This window comes from Mastacembelus armatus, chromosome 20 (assembly GCF_900324485.2).
Source record: "Mastacembelus armatus chromosome 20, fMasArm1.2, whole genome shotgun sequence".
In the NCBI taxonomy this organism is placed as follows: Eukaryota; Metazoa; Chordata; class Actinopteri; order Synbranchiformes; family Mastacembelidae; genus Mastacembelus; species Mastacembelus armatus.
The window spans coordinates 11,069,670-11,096,823 of record NC_046652.1 but is presented as its reverse complement, the minus strand read 5'-3'; the positions used below and the strand labels follow the sequence as shown (position 1 = coordinate 11,096,823).

The 27,154-nt window shown below is 41.7% G+C and overlaps 1 protein-coding gene across 5 annotated transcripts in view; it reads right to left on the bottom strand.

Annotated features, from left to right (window-relative positions):
- Positions 1-26,523, bottom strand: part of smarcd3b (SWI/SNF related BAF chromatin remodeling complex subunit D3b) — a 35,009-nt gene extending 8,486 nt beyond the window's left edge. The window contains exons 1-7 of one of the 5 annotated variants that reach the window (XM_026292253.1): positions 26,134-26,523; positions 10,634-10,851; positions 7,182-7,271; positions 5,388-5,430; positions 3,467-3,589; positions 2,977-3,102; positions 2,138-2,233 (exon numbers count right to left, since the gene is read on the bottom strand). In XM_026292253.1, coding sequence (XP_026148038.1) covers positions 2,138-2,233; positions 2,977-3,102; positions 3,467-3,589; positions 5,388-5,430; positions 7,182-7,271; positions 10,634-10,851; positions 26,134-26,145 — 708 coding nt within the window. In that variant the 5' untranslated portion in view covers positions 26,146-26,523. Of the gene's footprint in view, positions 1-2,137; positions 2,234-2,976; positions 3,103-3,466; positions 3,590-5,387; positions 5,431-7,181; positions 7,272-10,633; positions 10,852-16,955; positions 17,207-26,133 lie in introns of those variants that run through there. The other 4 variants (XM_026292252.1, XM_026292251.1, XM_026292255.1 and 1 more) reach the window with 4 other exon arrangements.
- Positions 26,524-27,154: the final 631 nt, after the last annotated feature.

Here is a 27,154-nt window from a genome sequence, read left to right as displayed (position 1 = left end):
CCTTACCATGAGGACCAATGTTGCATTATTTACAACCCAAGGGCAAAACTGAGAAAGTTGAGGTGTTTGCTGGTTTAAAATGAATAAATGAAAAACCGGTGTAAATAATAAAAACCTGGGAACACTACAGATTTCTTAACGTTTGGAACCTAGTTTGTGCACGTATCCAATAATCACAGGTGCATTCAGGAGGTACTTTGTTAATGTACCTAATGGGTTTATATATCAGGTCGAATATCCTTCACTTAAACTTAAAAACTCTATAGTAATATCTGTAATATCACATTTACATCATATGACATCACACGGGGGTATACTCAGTTTTGTTGTTTACTGTACATCAGAACTAACCGCAGATGTGATTCATATCTCCATTTTATTTTAGCGGCTCAGAAACTAAAAGAAAAAAACACTATAAATGCATCTTCTTAGAAACAACATCTTCAGTACGGTGGATTGCATTAACTTGGCATGCAATAGAGGGCAATATTGTCTCTCCACCAATGGTGGATTCAGACCACATTAAGTACTCATTTTTTCTCAAGGTAGAGAAATTTTTCATTCAACTTGAAAACACTTCAGTGCCTTCCTAAAATACCCCCCTAAAAGGGAAAACCTTGAGAAGTCATATTTTTCCCTCTCAAACTCCGAAAGTGGGGTTTTTATAAATTCTTCATTTTGTGAAGATACAAAGCAAATAGGTAACTATCCATCCATTCATCCATCCATCCATCCATCATCTACACCCGCTTATTCCTAACCAGGGTCACAGGGATCTGCTGGAGCCTGTCCCAGCTCTCTTTGGGTGAAAGGCAGGGGTCCACCCTGGACAGGTCACCAGTCCATCACAGGGCCACATAGAGACAAACAACCTCACAAATGGTTTTTTAAAAAGTACTTGTAAGGTCTCACACACACACACACACACACACACACACACACACAAAGGGTTGTCGCAATGCTGAAAATGTAGTAGAAAATGAGTAATAACAGAATAACAGAGAGGGTAGTCCGTTCTCTGTCTGAGGTGATTACAGCTCAAGTTTTAACCAGACATCACGACATATTGATTTTAAGTGAACATCTCTCCTCGGCTTAATGAAGAGGTCGTCACTGACCCTGACTGCACGACTGAACAATCAGTCTGTTTTGTGCAGCACACAAAAGGTCTTAATTATGAGCGGATGCCATCTCAGATGAAAACATATGAAGTGACCGACAGGCAGATAAAATGTTTGACAAGAAGCTGCATAATTCACACACTGGATACATTTCACCTCACCACTGTGCTTGCTGACTATAGTCCGAGGTGGGAATGAAACCAAGTACAGTTTTGAGGAACTTTTTGAAGTATTTTGCTTAATAGTTTTAATTTTCTGCTGCTTTATTCAACGACATTTCAGAGGTAGTTGCAGATGTCGCTAGAATTTTACATGAAAAAAACACGACCTTATAAAATTCAAAACATTGTTAAAGATTAAACTGTCAGTTCTCAACCTTTTCTGTCTGTGATCTCTTACAAAAAAGAAGTTGTTGTATTTCAGATGCCACTGAATGGCTATTATTAGATCCACCTAAAAGATATGTCGCCTCTAAAATGCTTCCATGTTCAGACTCAAAGAAGTAGCAAAAACGAGTACTTTTACTTTAAATACTTTAATCATATCTTGCTGACAATACTTGTACCTTAGTAGGAATTCAAAAGCAATACTTTCACTTATTGAGTATTTTTACATCACTGCATTGGTGCTTTCTTACGTAAAAGAAATAAACATGAATAATAGCTGTCATCCTCTGCTTACAAGGGAGAATATTTTAGGTTTGTGTTACTTCAAAGATGAATGTCACTGTTTTCTCATATTTTCATGCCAAATCAACTTTTCTGGGGCATCATTTCTTTATTATTTACAGCTAAAAGTCTAAAGAAATGAGAGATTTACATCTGCTTTTTATCCGTATCCTACCTGACATTTGTTAAGCACAAAAACACTGAATTCCATGATAAGAGCTAAAGAGCCGAAAGGTTTGCAATCACTTAGTAAGAGCAGATGAAAGGTTGGCTAGATTGTGGGTGTGTGGCTCGTAAATTTAGCCTCTTCCCCTGTGCACAGGATGCAGAGCCCATGTTTGAACTGACCTCAACCAGGTGGTTGTCGGGACCATACAGGTCTTTGTCCAGCTCGATCACCAGGCTCTTAAAAAACGAAGAGAACTTCTTCTTCTGCTTCCCAGGCTGCAGAATGACACAGACATGTCAAACCCATACAGACACACACACACATGCACGTACATATGAAACACATTAAACAATACAATAGTGAGTACACAAATGCAAACACGTGTTCATGTCTTTGCTTATAGTAACATTAGTTATAAAAAAAAACCCCACTAGGGGCCAAGTGAGATCTGATAGAAACTCGTCATCATTCTCAGACTCCACTTCCTTCAAGCTCAACCAGAAATATTTGTGGTTTATGAAACCTAAATGCTTCCTACCGCTGTGAAATGACAGCCTTGCCCCGGAGCTTTTTGAAGCAAAGCTCACGCCGTAGAAACAAATTTAAGCTCATTCTGCTTTTGATGCAGCATCTAGACTCTCTGTCAACACTCTTCACAACATCATTCATTTGTTTTCTATGCAGACGGCCAATACTGTCCCAAGATGTTTGAGCACATCATTTCTGAGCGGGACTGTGTGGGCCATAAAACAACCCAGAGCAGCTCTACGACCAAAGAGTGGCACACTTTCAGACTAAATTGGAAGATTATGATCTAAGTTATTTTTTTTTTTAGAGGACAAGTAGCTGTTTGATTCACTTTTTATTAATCTTCCAGAGATGATGTAATGCTACAGCCTGCAGGAGATTCTTGCCACAGAAACAGTATTTTGAACGTTTTTTGTCGTAAACCAGCTCATTTCTATTTGTTTTAAATAAACACATGATGCGACGTGGAAAAAAAAAAAAAAAAACTCACGTCATCAAGCAATTTCCCCTCTACCCGCAGCTCCCATGATGCAATGCTGCCATCTGAGTCATCAGCGTCAGGTCTGGCAGGGTTGAAGGTGTTGGATATATAAAGCCTCAGTTTACGCTTTTGCTGCTGACACAAGGGCACATTAAAACATCACAGGTTAATAGAACATTTGACAAAACCTTGAACTATATTCTTTTGCTGCAGGTGCCCTTTTCTATATGGATTAACTCAACGTAACAGTTTTAATAACAAGACTGAAAAAGTCACAGCTGTTTTTGTCTTACATGGTGAGACCGAACTGTAAAATGTGACAAAATCCTGTCCAAAAGGTTGAGTTTTATGATCATCCACTAATCAGATAAAGAAAGAAATGACTATATAGACTATATTTAATGTTTTTTTTTCTTTCCTGAAGTGGATAAATGACATTTTGAATGTATAGCTGGAGGTCAGCAGTACTTTCTTAGTGGTTATGGTTCCTTTTTCTTACCTTCATTGGTCTCTTAAGAGCTTCTTGGATGTCCACACGTTTACGCATGATAGTCTGGTCCAGTTTACGCTCAAATGCCAGCAGATCCATGTAGGCCTGAGACTCTGGGACCAACTCACGAATCTACTCAGAGAGGAGATGACATTACGTTGTACAGTCAGTCTTTAACCATACCGGCATTCTTCCCTCAATCCCTTTACCACATCCTGCTGATTACTTGTTTCCTACAACTAAAAACCGCATCTGCACCAAAGCAGGCATGACAGGGTGACCAGAACTAAGAATTCCATCCATCCATCCATCATCTATACCCACTTATTCCTTAACCAGGGTCACAGGGATCTGCTGGAGCCTATCCCAGCTCTCTTTGGGTGAAAGGCAGGGGTACACCCTGGACAGGTCACCAGTCCATCACAGGGCCACATAGAGACAAACAACCTCACACACTCACACTCACTCCTATGGGCAATTTAGAGTCACCAATCAACCTGACATACATGTTTTTGGACTGTGGGAGGAAACCAGAGTACCTGGAGAAAACCCACACAAGCACAGGGAGAACATGCAGACTCCACACAGAAAGGCCCCTGAACCCAGGCCCTTCTTGCTGTGAGGCAACAGTGCTAACCACTAAACCACCATGCTGCTCTCAGTGATAACATTATCTACCAATAAACACAAAGTTACATTAGTTTTCCCTCGAACTCAACTAACTGCAGCCATTATTAGCAGACATTAGAGACTCAGCTGACTTGACGATAAAGCCAATGTAGTGCTAACATTACTTCACAATCAGGATACAGCTGCTTTGGAGCAAATGCTGATCTTGCTGACTGTTAATAAACTAATGGAGTTGACTTATAACTTTAACAAAGAGGCTTTTCTCACATTTGATTTAGCTCCTAGTTCAATCAGTTTGCCCACATTAGGCCTGTAAACATTAGCTGACTTAGCCTCTAGGTAAATTACAGTATGTATTTTATATTTGCTCTTTACAAGATTTATTTATCCACAAATGCTTTTTATTCTTTTACTTATATGCAGCTGACATATGTGGAAATATCTCTTGCTGCCTCATTAATACAGTGGTCCACACCATCCTCAGGCCACTGGAGGATAAAAATGAGATGCAGAGTCTGCAGCCAACCAGCCAGGAGTCAGACATTACCATACCGATGAAAGTCCTCAGAGCATCAAGGGCTGCTGCTTACCAAACTGTGCACACACACTCCTACAGTTCACTCCTTCTCCTCCCTCCCCTCTTCTTTTATGTTTCTTTCTAAATGGCTGCCCTCATTGTTCCCTCTCATTCCTCCTCTGACTTCTCCTCTCTGCCTTTCGCCAGGCTGAGGTGCTGATCAGAGAGAAGAGTAAAGACATTCCTTGTCCCTGACTCATTTCTGTGGAGTGGCGCCCTATCCATGCCTATTCCTATCTCCCTGTCTGGGTTATGTTAGTGGATAGGACCTGAGTCCAGATGCACACAGTCTCCAGACCTCCACAGTGTCAGTGTGAAAGCCATCTGTGTGCTGACTGGGACGTGATGAGGGGAAGGCACAACATAGGGCCGAAAGCTGAGACCATGGGGTGAAAATCACACTCACCTGTGGCAACGTGGTGATTCTGCCGCCGCTTTCGGTTCTAGATATGGTTGTGTCTCTGCCTATTCCAATTTAAATCAATGTGACGTCCTCTATAACAGAATGAAACCCCAAAAAAACCTAAACCATCCTGATCGCTCCTCTCATCCTGTCTCTTCTCATTTGGAAATACATAATCATCTGGCCCTCTGTGCCTTCCAAGAACCCCTGACAAGAAATACCGACCAGGATTTTTCTGCTCTTCCTACAAAAGATAATAACACACACACACAAAGAGAAAAAAAAAACAGTACAACAAAGGTAAAAATATGCAGCCTCACCCTTTGCGGAAGAATCTTGTCTGCCATTTTCCTTCTCTTAGCACTAGAGAGAGGGAGAGAAAGACAGAGAGAAAGAGGAAAAAGAGAGCACGTTACTATGGTGACTGATAGCGTAGCACCCAGGCCATCTGCTAAAATGCTGGGCCATATCCAGCACCCCAGCGTCCCAGCTGTGTGTGTGTGTATGTGTGTGTATGTGCTCAAGTGATTGCATGTTCTCTGAAATGCAGTGGTCCACCTGGAGAGCAAGAGTCTCTGACAGCCAAAAAAGTGTCACATCATACATCTCTTGCCTGACATGTATTCACTGCACACACACACACACACACACACACACACAGACACACACACACTCTGCAGAATCACTGGGTCCACTGCAGCAGGATACGGATGGTGACGGGATGTGTGTTCAAGAGCTTTTAGGAGTGCAGTCTTCAAGATTTTCACCAAGGAGAATGTATGTCTCTAAAAGTATTTCCATTCATGAACCTCAAGCACATCCTGCTGTGTGAGAAAACATTTGTTTAATGATGCTTTTTTTTTTTTTTTTGTCTCATCTTACCAAGGAGGGACAAAGACCAATGAGCCAATCTGTGCCAAGTTGGTGCCTTTGTCAGAAGTTTTCCTACGAGGTGACATTGATTACAAAAAACAACACTACAGGTTTCTTCTCTCTTAAAATTTCCTTTAAAATTTTCCACCAAACATCTCTGGACACCTGTGATATGTGGAGCAACCATGTGAATTCATGCAGATGTGCTGTCTGTCGTCGGTCCCCGCAGCAGGACACTACCTAAAACATCTGGATGGCACCTCATTGTATAAAGAGTCATTTAAAAAGCCAAAATAAATTTGTCTAAAGATGACTTCATCTTACTTTTCCTATCAAAAGCTCTGATGCTCACTGTCTTGTTGTATTAGTCCATTCACAAAATGAAGTTTAAAAAAAAAACTTTGAAAATGTCAGACTGATGTTACATATTCTTACATATTCTTCTGCATGGACCTTCATGCCTTTTCAAAATCCTATCTGGCTATTTTTTGCATACATGATATATTATTTAATATTAGAGGTGGGTTATATGGAGAAAATATTCAGTCACAGTATAGCTTATTTAATATTGTAATATCATAATACATGATAATAAACTTTGTGTATGCAATAGCCAGATGTACTCCAATTAATTAGATGCATAAAAAAAAATCAATAGGTTTACTGATTAAAAAACACAACCCATAAAGATATAAAAGCAGCTATAGTGATAGAAACCAATTTTTTCCTACTTTCATTTCAGATGGCGTATTTCGTTGTATCTTATATGGCCTATGTTATACTAGCATTATTATTCTAGGTTGCCTGGTTTAAATAAGGGGATTTTTTTTTTTTTTTGCAGTGTAGAGAAATTTCCTCTCACACTGCAATGGCCTGTGAAGCAGTATGTTACATCAGCATGCCAAATACTGAAACAAGCCTGCTGCAAGGAAAATTGAAAGATTCGGGAGTGCATTGCAAAGGAAAACACAAACCTGCATCACAGCAATCCGCTATGTTACACAAAAAGGTATCAGATGGTATTCTACTTTATTGTTGTTACAGCTGCAAAAAATTGTTTCCGTCATGCCATGCTCCAGTCCAACGCATGCACCACTACAATTTAGGAGTCAACTTCTAGTTGTATATGTTATGTTTGTCTAAACAAGTCATTCAGGGAGTGCTGGGCTCAGGTGAAAGGCTAAATAGGCCAGCGTTCATCAAACATAAGTAAACTGACATGCAGCAGAATAAACTCCTACTTTGATCCGAGCGTGGGATCTGATTGGGGCTCTCTCATGTCCATCTGCCTCGCCGGCATCTCACTGGCTCCAGGGAATCCGACTGGCTTCCTATGAATTGGTGAGGATTCGAAGGTTGTCTGATTAGAGTTGTGGCTAGACACACACTCAGCACGCAGAGGGGTAACACCTGGTGGGTCTGGCTGTTTGTGTGTCTGTATGTGTTAAATGTGTGTTGAGTTCAAGGGTCTTTTACTCAGTGCAAACTCCAAAACTCAGACAAGGGCAGGCACTGGGATGGGCGTGTAACTGTGTCCATGCACGCACAAAGTGCATGGACAGGAGACGACAGAGGGCGGGCTGCTCATCTGAAGGACACGCTTATTCAACATAGTTTCTCAGTGAACCAAAATAATCATGCTTCACACACAAAGACAGACAACACACTCACTATGGACACACCGTGAACTTGTGAATCACAGGGTAGGGAGTAGACAAGCAGTGTGTCAGTTCAGCTCTTTGGTTCAGCTTAGGATAACTCTGAATTGCAAAAACGAATGTTGCATTGAGGTGTGGTGGGTTCTCAGGTGCAGATGAAGACAAAACCTTTTAGTCTAGCACCAAGAAACCTGTTTCATTACCACATAAACCTTGCAATGTTCCTAAGCAACCTGAAGTGTCCTAAATAACCATGTGTCGTGAGGAAAGATTTTACATTTGACTTCAAGGACTGAGACTCAAACTATTAGCAAAAAACAACCTTTAGAGATTCATATAAAGGCTGTGGTGCTTCCTGGGAAATTTTAGTCTACAGAGAAATAACATTTAAAAAATGATGGTTTGTGCAGACTCAAATATAAGAGGTGATGGAGGAGGCTGGATTTCCAAAAAGACCAAATGATATAAAAGTAACATAAGTTGTTAAACTTTTTTTTCTGACTTTCATCAAGAGGAACTAATCGAAACAATGGTGTTCATGTTGCTGTTAAGTTGCTCTCGTTGAACTGCAGGAATTAAACTGCTGCTTAAACATTTTCTGTGATATAAAAATTGGGATAAATTTTGACCCTTAAGTCTGTGAGAGCCCTGTGACAAATGAACCAGTTGACTGAGACAGTGATCAGTTATTTTGTGTCTATTGGATTGAAGCCAATGTTGAAGAATTCAAAAGACATTTTTAGCCAAACAAATAGTCTACCTACAGCCCAGAACAAAAAAGTTTACTATCATAGGAAACATTAAAAAGAGGAAACATTAAACATGATAACCTTTTCTGGCAACAATTTTGCATATGGCAGATATTTTAATAAGAATTTGAAATTTAATGTCCATCAGGTTGCATTAAAATGTAATACATTTTTAACTTTAACATATGGGCGAAATCCATGTGATGATTCTTCTTAATACGCTTTTGACAGATGGTTTTTCCACTGCAAATTAGGCAAAAGCTTCTATATTAGTCTTTTACCTACATTAAAAAGTGTCTCCTAGAAATTACATTTATATATAAGTGATAAAAAGAGCAAAGAAGCTGCTCCAGTTATGTTTTCTACTACCATAATGAGCAAACATTGTTTATTAATGTATTTTCCAGGTTGCTCAACCACACATGGGATTCAGGGATGAGAACCTTGGTCCCCGGTACCAGTGCCCTACGCCCTGACCACCTGCCCGTGAGTTATGTGCAGCACATTAATGTCGTACAGAACGCAATTATGTTTCCCCACAAAATGGATTTGGGAAAAACAAATTTGTCGCATATAAACATAATTTCTAGGACACAAAGTTAATGCTACTTTATGCAAAACAAGCCAGAATTAAATCGTATTTTCAGTAGCAGCTTCGCTCGGCAGAGTGGGCGTAGCTGGGACCATAAGGTCTCAATGACAATGCAAACACAGGTGGCCCGCCCTCAGCTGACAGCAGCATGGAGTTTGAGCTGGAGCATCAACTTGTTTGCCAGAGGACACGCAGTCTCACAAAGCAACAGAGAGTGAAAGAGACAGAGACACCTGGACGGGTCACCCTGGACCATCGATTAGACGGTGCACAGCAAACCAGGCCGCTGTGGGGGTTGAGGCCCTGATGCAGGACAACATTTCCCCTGACCTGTTCGACAAGCCTGCTTAATTGTAAGTGGATCAATCGCGATGCAGATACTGAGAGAATGAAACGAAGAGACGGCGGACCACTGAGTGCACATATTGATCTCCTTCCTAATGACCATACCTGCCACACACCCAACTCTTTACAGACATCCATCCACTGTGTGTGTGTGTGTGTGTTTGTGTGTGTGTTTATGTGACTGGGATAGTAATGTTCTGATCTTTTGCTCATGGTACCTGCATAGCCGACAATAGATAGTGGAACAATCTGATAAGTCTGAACGTCTGCAGATGTCTGCAGCTGTATGGTTGCCGCACAGATGTGGCATTGCAAATCAGACTACACAGACTCTACAAAAAGACACAGAGATTGACCAGAGAAGGTACATTCAGTCATGACTGGGGGGATGAGAGTGGGTGCACACTGAGAGCAAGGCCCAACATTCAAAAGGTGGAGCAGTGGGAGAGAGGAAGTGAGCAAGCTGGAAAACTGGGAGCAAAAAACTGAAATGTAAACTGCAAGGAGACACACAAAGGTCATGGTTTCACTTCTTATCAACATAATTTTTGACATCTGATTCTGTAAATCAGATTTTAAGAAATAACAGAATGAAAACAGATTTAGTGACTATTCATGCATGTTTACTCCAGCTTTCTGCAAGTATGTGTAATTTTTGGGTTATTTTAGATATACTGGTAGATTTATGACTGTCTAATCAAAAGAATGTAGAACAATGAGGAAAATACCTCCCCTGCAAAATATTAAATACGATTTCTAACAATTCAAAACAGCAACAAATTCTCAAATATGTGAGGTTGGAATAATTTATGGCACGACACTGGAGGTGCTGGGTTGGTCTGACCACAAAAGCATTTAGGCACCTCTACTACCACACCGATCTGCTGGGATGACTTTAGATGCATAAATCCCATTTATGACTGATGATCAATTATTTATCAAAACTACTGTCATTAATTTTATGTCCATTGAGGTGATTAAAGTCTTATTATTATTCCATCTTATTAAAGAGCTGTTAATCATTTGGAAAGTAAGAGGTAAATCAGGCTCTGTGTAATGAAAGATTAAATAAAAAGGACTAAGAGAACCAAATTTGATGACTGAATGTGTTTGATACCCTTCTGCAAAGACTTCAGCTGTTACCAAAGAACTACTGTTTAGTACCCAGATCTTATGACAGTGCTCATGAATGATTCAAACCTATTTACATATTGTCTTAAAATATGAGCAGAATCTGATTTGTTAGTTCAGCCTTGTCAAGTTGAGAGTGTAACCAAAGCCGTTGTGGCGTGTACGTAAGCCATGCACTGTCTGGGTAGCAGCTGGAGGTCAGATGTATTCAGACTCACTTTCTGGCTCGGTTCTGGACGGCCTGCTGTTGCTGCTGCTGCTGTTGTTGCTGTTGCTGCTGGACCTGCTGGGAGGGGGCGGGCCTCTTACGACTGGGCTCCATCACTGGGGAGGGCAGGCCGGGCCGCACTGCCGGGCTCCCTCCGTACGGTGGGCCGGGGGGGCCCATGGGAGCTCCCTGATGGGGCATCCTCGCTCCAGATGGCATGCCAGGACGCTGGTGAGAGAGCAGGGGGGAAGAAAGGTCACATGTTTGCAGAAAACAATCATGACTGTGTTGTTCGATTAGTTACAATCACAAAAGAGTTCGTAGTTTCTAAAAGGTCGATAAAGGCAACTTTCAATCACATATAACTTAATGGTTAATGGGGGATTCAAGGAAAACTGGGACTTTTTTTGAAAACACACGTATCGAGAAAATCATGAAGTAGATCTGCAACAAAGAAAGTCACATCAGCTCCTAATCAAGACCTCACTGTATTCACTCACTCATCCTCACTGTATTCACTCACTCATCCTCACTGTAGTCACTCACTCATCCTCACTGTAGTCACTCACTCATCCTCACTGTAGTCACTCACTCATTCAGAATTGGCATAATAATTTTCCAGAAAAAGAGCGACTGTAACACCAGCAGAAGCATCTTTGTTGTCTTGATTTGTTTAAAGAAAAACTAGGTGTGACGGTGGAAAGAAAATAGGGATTTTTTTTTTTTTTTAAAACTGTGCAAACACACATACACACACACACACACACACACACACACAGTCCTAAACAATGCAGGCAGTGTCAGAGACTACAGACCCACACTCCTGTGTTGATGCCTGGGAACAACTGGGGAACTCCCATCTGTGCTTGTCACTCCCACAGCAACAGCTGCCTCTTGCCTCAGTTTGTTGTCGGAAATCAGGCAGGGATTTGTAATAGAAATAAATTCTTTCACCAGAGCACAGTCCTCCTACTGTAGGTAAAGACCCCTAACAGAAAGTCAAACACATCTAGCGGAGGATAACCGATCCTCTAATTAAAATCTAAATTACTTTAAGTGATTCAAAACACCCACTGTAGCCAGTTTTCACTGACATTTATCATCCAAACACAAAATAAAAAAAAAATAAAATGAAAATCTGCAAAGAAACTAGTAAATATATCTGCAAAAATTTATTTTGTGGAACTTAATTCACTATGTTAAAAAAAACATCTGTATTTTTTCGTAGTGCCTTCCAGTGCCTGCCCTTGTCTGGGTCTCAGAAACTGCTTGCTAGATTTTGTAACTGATTGTGCAAATGTTGGAGAAAGAGGACAGCAGAGGATACAAATCAGGAGTTTCATAACCTTACATATGCTCACGTTTTTCTAACATTTCACACTCTAATGTGGATTACTGCACGTACGTACACACACCTCATGTGATCTTTAGACCATCCACAAACATGTACAAAAACCCAGAGGACAAACAAAGAAGAAGATAATCAATAAGGGAGCGAATAATAGGGAGACTGGATATTACACTGTGTCAAAAAGTAATGGCACGTATTCACCAGGAAAATGAATAACTCAAAACAGATCACAACAACACGCAACAGGCGAAGACTGATGTATTATGTGCCCTTTGAAATGGTGACCAAGCAGAGATCCTGTGATAAGACGGCGAGGCAGGCGTTGCTGTCACTCTGGGAGTTTATCGGTGTGTTTGGGTGGGGGTGGGTCTAGCACGCCGTCACCTTCTGGAGCTTTAAAGAGACTCTTCTTTTTCTACTTCCCACCTAGGCTGGACAGTAACAGGCAAACAGGCACGAGACGAGACTTTCAGCAGCCAGACCCCAGGCAGACAAGACATTGCTGCTGTTACAAGCAGTTCCCTGGTGAATTTGAGCCTTTTAGATAACAGATGCAGAAAACCATAGCTGGATAATGTGTAAGATGAATTTCCCCTAAATCCACACACTCAGTGAGTGGTATTCTGTAATCTGACCTGCTGAACCGACTCCAACGCTCTGCCCGGAGCTCTGCCAGCCAGCCAGCAATCGAATCTGCCATGTGGATGGATATCTGAGAAGTGTGTTGGCATCTCTGGGAAGGCTGCAGGGATTTGAAGAGGCCAAACTTAACCCACACTGTACTAAACATGTGAATCTATAGGCCATTACATGGATAGTCCCTCAAAAGCTCTGATTGGAAATATGTCAAATCTAAGGATGAGGCTATTTTCATTTTTTACAGCTCAAAGGGAAGATTATTTTTATTATTAATGTATTAATGTGTAGTGTAGCAGGTGTCAGAAAATAGTGAGTCAGACACTGTATTAACTTACTAGATGCTGTTTTATGATCAGTCTATATAGTTTTTCGTAATGGAGAATTTAATTTAGATATGCTTCTAATTCAGTCTGCTCCAGTTCCTAATAATAAGAGCATTTGTTGGATTTGTCACACTCATTTTATAATGAATAATCTTTGTGCTTTGAACTGTATCTCAGACAAGACACTTAATATGTTTCTCTTGAGATTTTATTTCCCAAACTAAATGAATAATTTTTAAAAATTGCAATTGCAGATGAAACGTTATGAACAGCAACTTGATCACTTTGTGAGTGATCCTGCCAATTTGAATATTAGAAATACAACAGATTCATATTAACATTGTAATACTGATTTCATCCATATTGACCTATAGTATTGTTGTAGGATTACATCGTTACCTCCTGCAAAGGTATTGATCAAAAAGAGCTTTGGCATATGAACATGCAGTGTATTTTTTATTTTTGCCATTGGAGATTAAGCCATAAGGTTCCACAGCACTTATTGAACTGATTTGTAACAATATTGCCTTTATGTTTGCTTTTTGCATCAATGTGATCAAGTATTGAGATTTTTTTCTGTTTTCATATTTAATTCAGTAACAATACTGCTGGTTATTGATCCATCAAAAGTTTCCATAAACCCAGAAACCATATCACAATATGTACATATTGATATCTGGATGTAAAATTACAGATACAGTGAGAGAGGATTTCATTCACACAACCTACTGTTACTATCTAATAATGGGTCATTGGCCCAATTCAACTCATGGTGTAAAATCATTAAAATTATGTACAAGCACATTTACCAGTTTTGAGAAACCCAAAGTCACATACAGTTCAAATACGTCAAAGTCTGTGCAGATAAAACCAAAACTACGTCCAGGGATAGTTTGCACCAGACACATGGGAGGGTATATGTTTTGTTGGTAACTCGAATAAACTAGAAAAAGCCAGATGTGAGAGCAAAGGTGAAGTTTATGTTCAAAGGTCCAATCCCTCTCTTTCACAAACACACACAAACTTTACAGATGACAAAGCTACTGCGTGTTAAGTTATGTTGTGGCTTAACAGGTTTTCCCACACAGAGAGCTGGAAGGCTTTTCTCATCGCCACAGCTCTCGCTGACCTCCACACACACACACACACACACACACACACCAGAGAAGTAACACTGCAGGCGGAGGTAAGGCCGATAATGAGAGAGAAAGAGGAAGAGACCTCAGCCAACCCTTCAGCCCACCTATCAGTCCTAGAACAAGACCTCAGCCAAACGCTCTCCCCCTCAACACACATACCCACTGCTGCTGGAGGCAGAAACACTATGACCTTCGGTAACTATAACAATACGTGCACACTCTTTATATTTTTTTTTTTGCGTGTAGAAATGCATATACATCTGTGTTCCTGTATGTCTAAAAAACTTGCTATGCTTCAGTCGCCCACAAGGGGAAAGAAAACATCATCCCACACCAGAACCTAAGAAACTGCGCCAAATCATCCCCATATCCCATAGTATAAATATTTCTCCATTCTGCAATACACAGACCGAGGAACCTGCCGCAACTGTTATAACAAGACTTTTCCATCTTAAAACATGGGGGAGAAATAGAGGAATGAGGGCAGAGATGGGAGAGGGAGGCATGAGAGAAAAAAAAAAAAGCAGAGGGAAATATTTGGCTTGGAGCAGCCAGAGCCTCATCAAGGTTAATTGGTCTGCCGAGAGGACACACTCATCTGGCTCATCAATCACCTGGTCCGTTGTTTCCTAAAGTCCATCTCCTTGTGCAGGGCTTCAGCACCAAAGCTCCTGTAATGACCGCTCCTGTCAGAGACACAATACTTCATCTTGTTTCAGTGTATAAATCTACCTGGTGCCACTATGCCTAACATCAGCACTGATTAAAATGGACTTAGGTCTAAAACCAGAAGTCAGCGAAGCAGGTTTGAGGATTTTAAGACATGTGAGACACATGAGGCTTGGACAAACAAATGGCATAAAGTTTTTTGTTTGACCTTGAGGATTAGAAAGTGAAGCCAAGCTTCAGGATCAGTGCAAAGGTAAAATCCAGTGCAGCAGAAAACTGTGTCTTCACAACGAGATTCATTTGTGACACGAGAGTGTCAGGACACAAACATTTGATTATTTTTAGCGCTGATTATTTGATTAATAGCCATCGTGTTTTTTTTTCTCTATATCCCAAGTTCACATATTCTAATTACTTTATTTATCTGAGCAAAACCCAAAAATATTAACTGTGAAAAGTAATATTTAGCCCTGTTCCTGAAAATATTTCAGCATTTAGTGAATTGTGGAAATAGTTTTTCTAAACAACTAATGGACTAGTTGTTTCAGCTCTACACAGACATTGATCCTGAAATACTTTCCAACCCAAGGACCCACTTAGCAGTCACAACACTAAGGTCACCAGATTATTTTGGGGGTAGAAATATAGAATAAAAAGGTGATTATTTTCTGAATATTTAACATTTGCATATAACCTGTGTATTTCTACTTCTTCAGTGCTTAAAAATATTACTGAAATGAGGAGGACCCTGGAGTCCTCGAGGTTTAAGGTAAAACTCGTGGACTGTAATAAATAACATTTAATGTGTCTGGCATAAAAATGCACCTGTACACATATATTCAAATAAAACAATTGATTAACAGGAACTAAGGATCTGTGCTATTTTTTTTGAATGAATCAGATGAAACATACCTTTATTCTAAAAGATGAAATAAAGAGGTTGAGACCCCAAAATAATTAGTTATAGTAATAAGTAATAATTAATTAGTAACAATGTAGGTACGAGGAAGAAAGATTGTGCTGCACAAAATTAAACCATTCTGCAATTCTTGTATTTTTCCCTTGTCACTCTGTATAGTTTCATCTCTTAATGTCATCACAAATTACCTTATTGGCCTTGGGATTTAAGCTGCTGACCATGAACCAACAATGTCCTCACTCTGAGTCTTGAGTCAGACTGATAATCCTCTAATAAAGGCACATAAAAGTCCGAGCACTGCTCCAGGATTGCTACACATTCCCCCAGCAGCTTCAATTAAAAGGATTTGATGCTCATATTCAAATGAAACCACGTGAGAGGGGACAACAGCTCGAGTTGAACTCATAGATAAGGGGTCTCAAGCAGACAATAAAAGGCCGACCAATTTATTTAGACGCTCGAGTCAAAGTCACATCTGCTAAAACTTTTAACAGGAAAGTGTGGAGGACGTTTCCATCAGCCTCGCCGCTCTGTTATTCATTCAGCTCATCACCAAAACACATCACCACTGTACTCCATGTTCTGTTCTTAATGCAGTATGGAGATTATGGTAATAGTTGCCTAACCTCTAACCACAAGCAGCAATTCACTTGACATTTCATGCTAGATCCACATGAATGGACTGATTGTTTTGCATGACTTCCAGGATTGGCTGTCTGCCTCGGCTCCGTCTACAATACTACGTCCGTTTGTCTTGTGACCTTACAGGTTCGGATCCTTCCTCCAACCAACATCACACCGGCTGCAGGGCTGCTCTGTGTTGTTTTGAGTGGACTTGTCATTTCCCCCCTCTGTCTGTGACTCCCAGGGAAGCATGCTCAGTGTGCTTCTCTGTTAGCCAAAGGAGGAGCTGGCTGCTTTTTTTTTTTTTTTTTTTTTTTTTTTGCTGCTGCTGCTGCTCAGCTTCTATTTCTACAATTATCCATTTTTTTGGTGCTACAAACACTCTGCGTCCCATCCGTGTCCTGCTCAGCTCCATCCATCCATCCATGCTGCTCCACTTTTGTTCTGTCAAGCCATCTCCTAACAGGCTGAGATCCAGGGGGCTGGAAATAACCTTCACATGGCCAGCTTTGCCCAGCTATCTCTCACACACAGACCGCCACTGCTGCTGCTGCTGCTGCTGCGCCGAATCACGCACACACACACATACTGGAGCTCACGCAGACGCGCACACAGATGCATGCCAGAGCCCAGCTCCCTTCACGGGAATGACGGACAGCGCCACTCACCACTCCATGGACCAGGAACTCAAACAGTTTGCTCTTGGTGGCTTTCCTGGCTCCCCCCGCCGTCTCCTCCGTAGCCATTTGCTCAATCCCCTCCGTTCACCCTGCTATGTCTCCCCTCTCCTTCTTTTGTCTTTCCCTCTCCCTTCACCCAGCCTCCTGTTCCCCTCCCCTGCTCCACTTTCCTTCTCTTTGTGCTCTCCTTTTCAGCACTGCCTGTCCCTGACTCTCCTTCTCTCTCTCTCTCTCTCTCTTCCCTCCCTCTCCCTCTATTTTGAATGTGCAGCAGCCCAGCCGAGTCTCTCACTGTGTCTGGCTCACTTTTTAGTTGAGCTGCCTTTCAGGAGCCCAGCACGTCGCTTGGAGGTGGAGGGTGCGGGGGAGAAGCCATGAGGGGGTCTGGCAGGGGGGTTTCAGCCAGCCCACCCAGCCGCTACCCCCCACCACCCCCCACAGCTGTTGCATTCCTTTGGTAGATAAGGGCATGCGGCACGGCGGAGCTGCCATTTGGTCTACACAGGGGCTGTGGAGGTCAGAGTTGGTTAGCTATTCCTCTGCTGCAGCTTCCCCCTGGCGACCAACCCAGAGGCCACGGTCAGCGCACACAGAGCTCCGAGTCTGGGCTCATTCTCAAAAAAAAAAAAGGACATTGGACTCTTAAAGGGGCCATGCTGACTATCACTAAAACATGTCTAAACTGCCTCATATGTGACGAGGTGGTGACGAGGATGAGGAGGAGGGTCGTGTTATTCTCTCAAATGACCATAAAGCCACTCAAGTCACGGGGACTTTATCTGCCAGTTTCCCTTGAGAGCAAAACCTTTCTCACTAATATGCTCTCAAGCCAAAGCATAAAGCAGAAGGCCACGTCAAGAGCACCTTCATTTCCTGTGTTTCTCACTGGCCTTTATCAGAGTGCACTCATAGGTTACAAGTATTTCCTCCACTCGCCTCATTAGCTTTACCTTTCACCCACTGCTTGGCCCAGAGGCTACACTCAGGCTGTGGCTCCGGTGAAATAGCAGAAAACAGGCTGCTCTGCACAGCAAGGTGACTCTGTCACTTGACACATGTAATTAGGCTGTTATGACTTTTCGCAGCCTGTTTTCTTAAAACTTTCTCAAGCTGCAGAAAACAGAAAGCAAAAAAAAAAAAAAAAAAGTGAAAAGAAACACACCATCCTTTCAAGGACAGAAAGATATGTGAGGAATAAAGGGAAGACTTACTGAGGCACAGCTGAAATACACACACTGACTGTTTCTGTGTGTGCCGTGATTTCTGGGTTGTGATGTGACGTGTTTCACACTCCAGTTACACAACACGAGTCCGAGCTTTGCCCGTCAACACACGGGTCATTACTTTGACTAAAACCACATCATGTCGAAGATTACGACTCGCCCGTGTCTCTTTCTACTCCAGCCTCTCTTTCGCTCCCTCCCGTCTTCCAGGACTCAGATCAAGGGAGTGAAATATTCATGAGGTTATCTGAATGACAAAGGAAGTGAAGTGAGGCAGACTCAAAGGGGGTTTGGCTTGTGACACACGATGGCAAATTATCACTCTTATTGTTTCCTGTTCTTCTGTTCTGCTGATGTGAGAACCTGAGAAACGCGACAAACCAGGTGTCAAAGTACAAAGAAAATTACCCTCAACAGTTTTAACAATAGATGTAAAGCTCCAATGCAAAGGAGCTCAACAATTTACCTGAAAGGAAAAAAAAAAAAAAGAAATCACCATATTTTGATAAGCCTAAAATTGGAGTATATGTTGGAGAGTGTTTCTCCAGCTCTGTTCAACACTGGGAAAAAAACTCTGTGGTCATTGTGTGGACAGCTGGTTAGTGGGCCTGGGTCAGAGGTCACAACCTTCTGGAGGATGTACTGTCCCTCAGAGGCATCTAAAAAAGGCCGAGCCTTTTTACTCACGCACATTATACACTCACAGACATTAAATATGATACAAAGACACCACTACTGAAAGAAAAGTTAGGATGGAAGGAGGAAGGAGCTGTAAAAAAATCTAAATGCAAGTCCTTCAAACTTTCTTCAGATTCCTGATTAGTGAAATTGATTTATTGACCATGTCCAATATGAACAGCTTCTCAGTTTTTAGCTTAGCTTTGCTTTGCTTGGTGGTGCCACCTGCTGTTGAGACGCGTGTACTGCTGCAGTCATTAATCCAGTCTGGGAGACTTAGAGGAACATTACCCAAACCTCACTGCCCTTACTGCTGTCTCAATCCATCTGTGAGCTCTCTGCAGTCAAAAACTGCAACTATACCAGTCCACACTGACTCTATGCATTAGTTTAACCTTGTGTTACATAACATATGACACAAACCATATTAATATATAATGTAGTGTATTAATCATGCAGGGGGACATGGTGTGCGTCTCCATTTCACACAAGGTCAAAAGCAAAACTTGGCAAGCGTATCCATGCTGATTTACAGATTGTACCAATGCCCTGGTTTCTCCAGCAACGGCATGTGGGCGTTCAATGATAACAAAGAGATTCAGCAGCTCGGGCGCTGCAAAAGAGAGCCTTGAGTGCAGGAGTACCCCCTGCCGGACCCCCACCGTCTCCCTCACCAAAGCCAGTCAATCGCACCAAATGGTAATATCCCTGTGTGTAGCAGACAGGGCTGTAGAGGGGGGCTAACAGGGGGTAAAGGAGAAGCAGTAGTATTATTAACGACCAACAGAGGGAGCAAAGAGCCAGTCAGGGAGGTGCTGCCAGAATGGGGGGGGGGGGTTGACGTTCAGGGCTGCACTGAGGCCACATGTAAAAGAACAGCAACCATGGCACAGCAGGTATCTTAAAGCTCCCGTCATCAATTTGATTTCTAAAGTATCAGACTTTTTTTTTTATATTCTTCACTTCCCCCATAATGGGAACCCAAGTCACACAGTATGTAATGTCATAAATAGATTATGTGAACTGCATTTATTATTTAACTGAGTATAGCAATGAGGTCCAGCCCTGCTCAAGAGATCTCTAGAAAAATCAAAATAAAAATGTACTGTGTGCTACACTGGATACTTTCATGTCTTAAACATTCATTGGGGCCATAACCAACAGTTATATTTATTAATTCATCTGCTGATTGTTTTCTCAGTTACAAATATATATCCTGTTTGTAAAATACTTACAAATTAAATAATGTGACTATGTAATGGCATTTTGGGCATTTTCTTTCTTACAAAGTCAATTAATTAATTACGAAAATAATAATGAACTAATCACTGCACCTCTACCATGAGGAGCCAACATTGTTACTGGACTTCGATTTAAAGGTTACCGTCACCTTTTTTCAACTAGATGCCCCGAGTGAGAAAAGACAAAAGCAAAAATACAGAAAAGAAAAGTAAGCAAAACTAATAAATTTGCCATAAAACTTAGCATCACTCAGAGATGAAAAAAATATATATTTTTCAGGGCATTAAAGGGACCTTGAGGGAAAAAGACTGCAGTGAATATAATCAGAGTTAAATCAGATGTCCAGCTGCAATGAATCGAAAGACAAACTGGACGAACTATCAAAATACTACATGTAAACCAGGCAATCAAGTGGCATCATTGTGGTCACGTTTGAATTTAATTATGAGATTTCTTAACCTCAAAAGAAAATGTATACAAAAAAAGCAAAAGTTATCCTGGTGCTGATGTATAACGTACGGTTCCCAGTGGCAACATTTACATACCAGATACCACGAACCTGTGCTCGTCAACATTATTGTCACAGACAGCTGGGGTGCACTAGGGGGAACATGCATTGCACAGAGGGCATGAAGAAAGCCTGACTCCTTCCCGTTGCTGGGCCCCTCTCTTTGCTTTCTCTTTAGTTGAAGAGCTGCAGACAAAACCCAGCTCAAGCTGCTTAAAGGCCAGAGCCCTCAGAAAGCTACTCACTGGCCGTCGGCCACCATCAAAGGGACTGTTCAACGAAGGGGATTAAGGAGAGGAGAAATAGGAGGAGAAATTTCAGGGCCGATTTGAGGCAGCTAGGCATACGGATAGAAAAGAAACCTGCAGAGAAATGGGAATAAATCTCCCATGACGACTGAAAATAATACAGCATCTGCTGGTACGTTGTGATGACAGTGGTTTTGTACAATAATACAAATTTGTTTTTTGTTCCATAGGTATGCCAAGGCACTAACCTAAGAAGCTGCAGATGACGAGTTTGTGGCCAATCTTTTATTTCAGGGCTTGTTTGGGGGAAAAGCACCTTTATTCATACAGTTTATGTTTCAGACGCAGCAGCTGCTGTAGCTAGAAAAGGGAGGAACCATGGGAGCTGATGGAAAGACGGAGCAACAGTAATGAGGCGAGTTTCCCTGTAAGCATCAGAACATCAGCACAACAGAACAGGCCTGAAGCACTACCTGCTTCGGGGCATTTCCTGTTTGCTGTAGCCATGACAACGGGATAATCTGCCTTGTGTCCAAAGCAAACAGCCAATCGGGAGAGAGCAGCACAGACCGCAGTGACTTCAAAACTGGAGCAGCAGCTGGTGAACCGAGAGCTGAAACTCCTTCCACTAAAAAGAAACGCTTATTTTTAAGACAGAAGAGACTCCAGTTTGCTGTGTGAGTCAGCAGTGAGGTCACTGTGGCCACCTCTGACACAAACATACAGTGAAAAACAGTCACTCACAAGGAATAAGCCTTAAGAAACTCCACGATAAATAAAACCGTCTGGACCCTCCGAATAATTCCTTCACTACAAAACACTCTCTCTCCCCTTATTCCCTCCCTCCGCCTTCCTCCTCTGCATCACAGTCAAGTATTAGCCCTGATCTTTCAGCACCACTCTGCCCGTGCAGGATGGGAGGGCGAGCCAACAGAATGAGGGCAGCACTGGTATGTGCCCGTAACAAAAGAGCTGCACATGAAACAAAAATAAATGATGAAAGCAGGGATGACGATTAAATATTAACAAGCTTGGCAAACAAAACATGTCAGAACTTTATCTTCAGATAAGCATTTTAGCACGTCCCACTCGATCCGTGTATGTTCGTGGCAATATCAAACCAAGTGAAATTAACTTTCAGCCGCATCAACAACTAAACAAATGTTCATATTCCTCAATCCCAACACTAAAGACTTTTAACTGTGAGAAACTGATATCCATGATTTTCAAAGTGGTAAAAACATAATAAAACTGAAACACACAGCTGATTACATGATCAGCGAATCAACACAAAATTAACCCTGAACTATTTTCACAATGAATCCCTTCTCCAGGAAAAAACAACAAACATAATCAAATGAAAGCTCCTCCAAAGTGAGAATGTCTGAATATCTTTGCACATTGGACTGTTAGATAAACAAGCAATTGGAAGATTTTACTTTGGAAAATTGTGAAGGTAATTTTACATTATTTTCTGATATTCTATAAACCAAACAATTAAGTCGCTGAATGACAATGTAACAAGCAGATTTGCTTACCCCGAAAGGAAAACACAGAAACAAACAGTTTTTCTGTTTTGCAATAAAGCCACTGACAGCGTAAAGACAATAATGTACTTCGTTTTGTTGCCGTAATACTGAAAGTCACTGGTGCGTGTGTTAATGTTAGACTCATGTTCAATTGCACTGCAGTCTCGGTGCAGTATCAAGCGTTAACATCTAAATGGGTCAACCAGACGCCTGGTGAACTGTCGCACCATTAGGATCCAGACAGTTTGTCTCTGAGTGGAGAACACAATCTCATCAGACACCGAACGTTGCATTAGACATAGGAGTGAAATGTGAAATGCATCTGAAAAAAAATAAAAAGCAGTAATTTAAAAACACTGTTTTAATCTGTTGGAAGACGGGGAAGGTGCAGTGAGTAAGTGGGTTACAGGGAGCTTTACTTAAAACCATAAAAGTCTATAATCTAACTGTGGGACACAGGGGAGGCTCAGAGGCCTGTGTGAAAATGTGTTCATAGGTTGGAAACTATAAAATTCAGCTTCAGGCTGTAAATATACTGTGACAGTACAACCAGCACTGCATCCCAATATTGCAGTATTACAGACATTATCATAGTAGTAACGGTGAGAAATTATTAAAACTTTCCAAATTATGGATAAGTCTTTCCATGACTTCAGTTGTTCATCTAGTTTACAAAAGCTCAAAAAGCAGAAACAAAGACCGAGAAGATAAAATATCTTTTGTTGTTTAATCCAATCAGTGAGCAACTCAAAGATATTCAATTAAATATCATTTGAAGTTGCAAAAAGCAACACATGCATTACGACTGCTCAGTTATCAAAACTGTTCTGCCCACCGAATGAACTTAATCGTGTCGGCTCTAACATTTTGTGAAATCTGTAGTTTTCAGAACTTTTCCTGTGATCTCACATGTTTCTGAGGTAGCAAACAGCCACTGTGCCAGTACATTCCTCCCAAACCGAAAAAGGAAGCGGTCCATTGTCCATTTAGCCCTGCAAATAACACCAAGCACAAAGCCAGGGAGCTTTTAATTGGGTGACCTGCTATTTAGGAAACAAAGCCAAAAGTCTGTACAACCAATGTCACTGCTGATGGAGAAACAAGAGTGAAAAATAATGTTTAACACGCTTTGTCTGGAGCTGAAAATGAACCCTCAGTGACACATTGACTGACCTTGATGAGGCTCCCAAACTAAATTTCAAACACGACTGAACACAGTGATCTGGGTATGTGTGTGTATTGGGGGAGGAGGGGTGGCCTGTTAGGCTTTCCTTAAAAATCCAGGTCAAGCATTGAGCGTTCTGCAACAGGACCTGGTCCTCTGATCCTCTATCAGACCTCAGGAGCTCTGACGACACCTTGCATACTAATAGGACTGTTCTTTAAATCAAAGGGATTATCTGTGCCAGCAGCTGGGTCAGGGAAGACTGCGGTTAGAAACTGAGCTATTTTAGTCCTATTTTTTCATACAGGGAGCGTGTCTTTATCACTGACAAGAATCAACGGCTTCTACAGGAAACATTAGGCTGAAAAAACATCTCGCTATTAAAAAAAATAATAACATAAGTCACATGCCATAAGTTGCACAATAGTCTCCTATACATGGCCTAATGCAAACGAGAGAGAAACCGTAGATGAGGTGGGACTTTCCTCCATAACTCAGTAGAAACTCAATATAGAATCTCTCAGGAACAAGGAGCAATGCTTCTCTCAATCTATGAGAAACCAACATACACAGGAAGTTTTCAGGGAAAAAATGGTTACGCTATATTCTTGGCTTCACCCAAATGCAGAGTCTGTCTTACATTTTCAAACAGGCTACCAAACTGAAGTGCACTATGGTGCTCTTTAAAATCAGCAGGCAGCTGAGTCACCAAGTCCTCCATAACTCAGCAGTGCTGTACACGAAACCATAACAGGAAAGACAGACAGAGCCCATAACACATTCAACGATCTCAACACATTTGCAGCTATTATGGGAGGATGAACGCCTCATTCAAAAAAAAAAAAAAAAACCACACGATGACTGACACTTCACAACATTATCAAGTGCCTCCAAGCTTTATTTCCCCTCCAAGTAGGAATGCAATAACGAGATAAGCAAAATAATGAAATGTACTTTAAAAAAAAAAAAAAAAAAAGTAATATAATAAAACGTTTAAAGGGAGCAGCAGAACCTAGCTGGGAAACTTTGGGAGGCAGAAACATAAGAAAAACAAGCAGTGCAGTAAAAATTAAATGGTAACACTAAAAAATATTTTTCATTTAGGAATCTAGGAAGGAATACATTTTGAGAAATCTCCTTTTATGAGAGTTCACAGAGAACATCAAATACTCTCCAGCCTATAAGGCGAAAACGAAGCTAGTGGTAACAAAATCCAATTTTTAAGAGAGTCGGATGAGAAGACTGAGAATTTCTAGTGAAAGCTTCAGGGGCAATTCGGCACCTGCACCTTCAGCCGGAGTCTGGGATGAAAACTACACATCTGGGCTGATCCTGTTATCCTTCACTGCTGACAGATCAACAAGACGTGGTGCCATCATTTTTATTTTTATATTCCAGCTGCAACTTGCAATATATTCATTCAGATTCAATTACATCTGCTTTTTGACTAGCATTTTGGTTATTTTAGGGTATAGCTCACAGATGTATATATCTACATACAGACATGAACTTCACATGTACATCTCATTATGATAAAAGAGATATTTCCCAAAACGTCAGGCTCTTTCTATAATACCGAGCTTCGTGGCCTCTATCCATGGGCTTTAAACTGCTCATCTAAACGCAGATTTAGTTCCAGCTGCAGTGAATATATGGCAGATTGCAGCTGGAATATAAAAACCTCATTTTTCCTCTGGATCAGCAGAAGCAGATCTGGCTCCAACTGTACTGTACACCCCAAATTCCTCCTCTCCTGCTGCTGCGTGCACCCACAGCCTGCAGGCCACATTAACACAATGAAACTTAAACTTTTCCTGCCAAGACCCGACACACACTCCTACAGACTTAAAGAGCTCTGTATGAGGCACCGTTATATTAGCAGGAGGCGAGAGGGAGGGGGGTAGGGGGAGGGGGGAAGAGGGGCTTAGGTGATGGGGTGAGGAGGAATGAGATGAAAGACATGCGTAAAAAGAAAACAAGAGGCTGGTCCCCGCACCGTGGGCCGGGCTCCAGCCGTACATCCCCGCTATTACTCCTCAAGTGTCTGTTTCCCACACCAGTCAAGGTTAACAAGCCGCGCTGGTGTCTGCGTCGGCTGGAAAAAACGGGGAGGGGTGGGAGGTGGGAGGTGGAGGGGGTGAGGTGCTGCAACTATACACTGTGCTGTGTGATGATGCAGACAGGCTGAGAGCAGCTACTGTAGCCTACAGCCCCCTTAAATATTCCCAACCACATCCCCACTCCCTAATACATTGTGCACATGCCACACACTTCGCCTCGGAATAAGCCTAAATACACCACGAGGTGGAAATGAACCGTGGCAGCTTTATAATAATAATAATTATTATTATTATTATTATTTTAAATAGATGCACAATAAATTACAGCTCGACGAAGGGGGAAAAACTCACTAAGGTGCGCACTAATCCGGCTGGCAACGCGCCTAGAGGATAAAGAAAATATGCGGAGAATAGTTTTAATGGTGGATGCGGATACTGACTCGGCGGAGGCAAAGTGATGTGGAATAAAAGAAAATGTGCTAATGTATCACAGGGTAGCGGAAGCATCCATACCTTTCTCTCCATCACTATGCGCTTTTTAGGCTACTCAACAACGGCAACTGTAGGATGTGTCTCTGTGGAGGCGCACGGTCCGGAGCGGCGCGGAGCTTCCCCCTTCGCTCCTCCAACTTCCTCACGGCTTTCAGACGGCAGCGTCTCCCTATCACTTCCCCATTACTGAAACAGCTAGGCGACTTATTAGCGCTGGCCTGTGGGACGCCGAGCCGGGGATGGAGCCAGAGCCAGGATTGGTGAAGCCTTGTTCGGGAAGGGAGCAGGAGCGCAGGCGCGGTCTCTGCTGGAGAGTCGATATAATGAAAAATTACCAGTGGCAGGGAGTGTCATCAAATTATCCTCATGAACGGGTTTAACAGAGGGGGGGCGGCTGGACTATAGAAAATTTAACCCGAGCAGTGAAAAGCGTTGACAGCAGGTTTTTATGCCAAAACGAACAAAGAGAGGGGCTGTATTTTAACATCAGGCCTCAGTGACGCGCTAAATAAAACCTGTTTACTACAGCAGCACCACCTTCTCCCTAACCAAAGGCGCTGTACCACCTCATGATGGACACTCTGGCTGGTTAATGGATAAAACAACTGAGCAACTATTAAAAGATAAATTATTAAAGTTTAGCTGCCAGAATTTGCAGAAAACCCCTATTGTCTGCACCATGTGACCACTTACCTTCTGTTAAAGGCTGCAAATCTGGACCAAAACATAAGACAGCTTAATATTAATATTTATAATTATAATATTCGCTTGAATGAGGTTTGTTCAATTATGTGTAAGTTTACTTCTTGGGTTGGCTGGGCATCAACTATTTTCTTTGAGTAGTCTACAGATCCAAGGCTGTTTTATCTACAGAACAGTGTAATAAGGACCTAAGATATGCTGAAATTAAAAGTATCCTACATTGATTAAGATGTTTTATCCAACCGTAATCAATGTATTACCATGGACAACACAGGAAAATCTTCACAGTTCCAGCAGATACTTGGCAGGTTTGCTTGAAAAATAACCAAATGTTTTTACT